At 49.1% G+C, this 4265-nt stretch overlaps 1 protein-coding gene across 8 annotated transcripts in view; it reads right to left on the bottom strand.

Annotated features, from left to right (window-relative positions):
* Positions 1-4265, bottom strand: part of LOC111669172 (filamin-C-like) — a 47612-nt gene that overhangs the window by 14429 nt on the left and 28918 nt on the right. For all 8 annotated transcript variants that reach the window (XM_087179074.1, XM_023425425.2, XM_023425431.2 and 5 more), the window contains 6 exons: positions 3784-3957; positions 2080-2242; positions 1828-1988; positions 1572-1739; positions 1213-1336; positions 986-1142 (listed from right to left, as the gene is read on the bottom strand). In XM_087179074.1, the coding sequence (XP_087035200.1) occupies positions 986-1142; positions 1213-1336; positions 1572-1739; positions 1828-1988; positions 2080-2242; positions 3784-3957 (947 nt within the window). The remainder of the gene's footprint in view (positions 1-985; positions 1143-1212; positions 1337-1571; positions 1740-1827; positions 1989-2079; positions 2243-3783; positions 3958-4265) is intronic.

Below are 4265 nucleotides of genomic sequence, written 5' to 3'. Positions count from 1 at the left end.
GGGGGGTGAAAGAGTGCAGGCCTTACACAGCCTCTCTTCACAATACTGAAGGGGATGGTTTTCTTTACTATATGAGTCTCCCACACCCTCCTGCCCCAGTCCTCCACAAACACAGAGGCCTCTCTCCCGCACCCGTCCGGACCCTGCAGCGGCCCCCGGCCCCGGCCCCCGACCCCGCCGGCCCAGCAGGACGTCACATGGAGAGTGTGGGGGGGTTAAAAGAGTCAGTAACACAGACACAGTTCAGACAAGAGCAAGAAGAGAGGGGGAGAGAGCTGGTCTACAGACTGAGATCACATTCAGGTCAACAGCTTCACCTCCGTTCAATCGAAACTTTATTGATCACCTGGAGGACAGCAGGTCGAACACCCCCACCTGTCTGCTGCAGAGTAACGTCAGGTCTACGCCTCCACATTTATGTTATCATCTGCAGCGACTTTAATTCTACAAACACTTTCTTTTCACAGCTTCTTTATTTTCCCTGAAACTTTCCTCATAATTTCCCTGAAGTTTTCAGCTGTTTATTTGTAAATTACCAGGAAGTTTCTGACAGAAGTCGACGCACAAGTGTCACATCTTACAACTATGAACGACCTGCTCATGACATTAGACTTCTGTGTTTTATTAGTGAAAGAAGATCGACAGTTACAGTAATGAGCGCCGGTGTGATGGATCCGAGTCCAGAGCATCTGTACTGAAGCTGGGTCCTCATCACCTGCTCACTGCTTTATTTTTTCAATTATTATTCAATTATTAAACTTTAGTTTTCTAGAATCATTTATTCAGTTAACAAGGAAAAGTCTCTCTAAACCTCACAGGACCAGGACTTTTATTCTGAAACTTTTTCGTGTCCACAGTTTTGAACAGGAAGATGATGAAGACAGAGACTCTACAGGTTCTGGATTCAGAGCAGGTTTCGGTGTGACCCTTCATGTATCTGGTCTTTCTGATCTAGTCTACGCCAGGACAGGAATCTGGGACTCACCAGGATCTGGACCGTCAGCAGTCCCTCCCCTGCGTCCCGGGCGTCGATGGTGAACTCCACCGGCAGACTGGCAGGGACCCCGGACGCGTTGAGACCTGGACCGCTTGCCCGAACTTTACTGGCATCGTGGGCCGGTAACGTCTTGATCTTGAAAGGACTGAGACGGTTTGAGAGGTTAGACCAGGACCAGGAGGACCAGGACTCAAGGGAATCTGTTCAGGACTGACCTGCGAGGGACTTCCTGGTCGGCGTACTTCACACACACCGTGTACGGGCCGTCGTTGGCGGGAGTGTAATTCACTGTGTGAGTCCCGTCACCGTTGTCAGTGATGCTGATGGGTTCGACCACACCTGAGGAGACACAGGAGGTCAAGGTCAAGGTCTGTGGACTCACTGAAGACCTGCTGAGTCTCACAGGTAAAGAGGACTCTCACAGGTGAAGAGGACTCTCACAGGTGAAGAGGACTCTCACAGGTGAAGAGGACTCTCACAGGTGAAGAGGACTCTCACAGGTGAAGAGGACTCTCACAGGTGAAGAGGACTCTCACAGGTGAAGAGGACTCTTACAGGTATCTTGTGGTCTTACCTGTCGGCCCGTAGAGCTGGACCTCCAGGGGGGCCACCCCAGCCTTGCTGCTGTCTACGGTGAAGGTCTGAGGGACGTGAGCTCTGACTCCACTTCCCAGTCCAGGACCTGAACACCTGACCTTACTGGGATCCACCAGCTCCCGGACCGGGACGCGAAATGGGCTTCCTGCAGCACAGACAGTGGAGTCAGTACTCTGCGGGTCTCTGGACCTGGACTCGGTCTGAGTCCTGGGTTAGTTGAGGCAGACTGTTACCTGGGATAGGTAGACCTCCGAAGGTGATGTTGACGTCATACTCTCCAGGAGTGAAGGGGATGTACTCCACGCTGCAGCTGCCGTCTTTGTTGTCCTTACAGGACATCTTGGCCTCAGACGGACCCTCGATGGCCAGACCCAGACCCCCGGTCCCAGCACCCCTGAGGAGAGAGGAGGGAGGTTCTGAGGGACTGGACTAGTTGGACACTTTCAGGTTTGTGTGACAGCTCTGAAGTGATAGGATGAAGTCACCTGGTCTCCACGGTGAAGCGGTTCGGTTTGTTGACCAGTCCTTCCTCCAGACCCGGACCGTAGGCCCGGACCCGACTGGGATCACAACCCTCGGTCACCGAGACCCTGAAGGGACTCTTCGGCACCGAGACCTCATCAAACAAGACCTCGATCAGGTGCAGACCTGCAGATGGAGACAGATGTTTTACAGTAAGAGCTGGTTCATCATTGGGGAGACTGAACCAGTTTCAGCTCCTCCCACGGATAAATAAATGAATCTGATTGGCTGTTTCGTACTGTGGGGTGTTGAACCAGCAACCTCTCATGACAGTCTACACATGTATTTCTGTATCAGTGTTTCAGACCGACAGAAGACGACACACCTTCCTCTAAATACCAGTCTGAGTATTTCTGTCCCACAATGCAGTGGGGCTCGGATGTGTCACACATTACTATCAGTGGAAAAGCATCTGCTGAGAGAGGACAGGCTGCAGCTATTAATACACTGTCCATCGTCCTGCTCTCTGCTTCACCCGTCACTACCGACTGGACTTCATTCATCAGAGTCTGTCACAGCTCCACTCGTGTCTTCAGCTCTGCTTCATTTACTACGAATACTACGAATACTACGAATACTACAAATATAAGAACATTACTATCTAGGTTTAATATCCAACTCTGACTGACAGGAAGCGACCGTTTTGTTTGGTTGTCAGGCTCTTGTAGGAAAGTGAATGCTGCCTGGCTGCTCGGCCCGAGTCCGGCCCGTATACGTCCACATCTGGGCAGATTCCAGCTGTGATCCTCTGGTGTAGATGACAGCTGGAAGATTTTCTGTCTGTGTGTCAGAACTGGTCCAGATGTGGAAGTACCATCTGTACCATACTGTGCACAACAATCATGCTGAATAAGAGCCAGATTCAGGCCGAGGAAGCGGGAGTATACGAGCGTGTGGCCCGAGTCTGGGCCGGATTTATTTTACTCTCTGGGTTCAGGTCACGTCAGAGCTTCACTATATTTACAAGTTATAGACCGACATTTACACTTATATAGACTCTGCTGGTGACTGAAGGCGACCAGGTCTGTGCTGAGATCAGACAGGAAGCATAACTCTTCTATAAACATTATTTATCAGAAAGTTTTTTATGAATATTTCATATGTTGTTGTGTTTTATTTATATTTTCAGTTTTATGATGTTTGTTTTCTTTTGTTTTCAATTGATGTTTTTATTTCCTCGTTTCTTGCTGTAAAGTTCTCTGTAACTTTGTTAAGAAAAGTGTTAAATAAGGTTTGTTATCATATAATCCCTGTGTTATTATATAAAGTCAGCATGTTACCTGATCTTAGAGTCAGCTGGTTCCATCATTAACATGCAGACACACTGTCAATCACCTTGTGTCTGTTACCATGTGCATGCTGCTAGTTTACATGTTGACTCTTCAATGTTAAAGTACAGACTTCTACAGTATCTATCATGTTAGCTGAGTTAGCACGTTAGTGTCAGAGCCACAGGCGGCTCGTTAGCCTGGCTCTCGTTACCGTCTCGGAGGGAAACAGAAGCTTTATTAAAGCCACAGGCTCATTAATTTCACTGTTATGATGTGTTGCTTTGGAAAAACAAACATCCATAAACCAGCAGCCCCCCCCCCCGTGTCTGCTAATGAACTGTGGTGGGTTCAGCTCCAACACACAGCGGCCCATGTGGTCTGAGGTCTGGTCCTCACCGTCCTCGTACGGCGTGTACTCCACCCTGTACGTCCCGTCTCCCTTGTCGGTGATGTAAGTGTCGGTGTTGGCGCCGGAAGGGTTGGAGATGCAGGTTTTGATCTGGCCGCCGCCGCTCTTGTAGTGAGCGCGAGCGTCCACAGTGAAGTGTGTGGTCACTTCCCTCAGGATGCCTGTGGAGAGGAAACAAAGATGGCTGTGGTTATACACCATTCAAACAAACCTGCTGCACTTTAGATTTATTCATCCACACAGAGATCATGTTCCCTGCTCCCCCAGGTGCATGCTGGTCCTAAACCTGTCGACCTACATAAATAACCTCATGTGTCCATAGCATCACCCAAAACAAAAACCTAGTTAACCAAACTAACTAAGCTAATCGAAAGTCTTGAAAGTCCCAGCACAGAAGTTGTTTGAAGACAGCTGTCAATCACAGTGACTCTTTAATGAACAGAAGTTATTGTTTAATGGAAGAGATGGA

The sequence above is a fragment of the Seriola lalandi genome, unplaced genomic scaffold, assembly GCF_002814215.2.
Source record: "Seriola lalandi dorsalis isolate HSWRI2012SDOR001 ecotype SW California unplaced genomic scaffold, Sedor1 jcf7180002054778, whole genome shotgun sequence".
Taxonomy (NCBI): Eukaryota; Metazoa; Chordata; class Actinopteri; order Carangiformes; family Carangidae; genus Seriola; species Seriola lalandi.
Note: the sequence above shows the minus strand (reverse complement) of the source record. Positions and strands in the feature narration are given on the sequence as shown.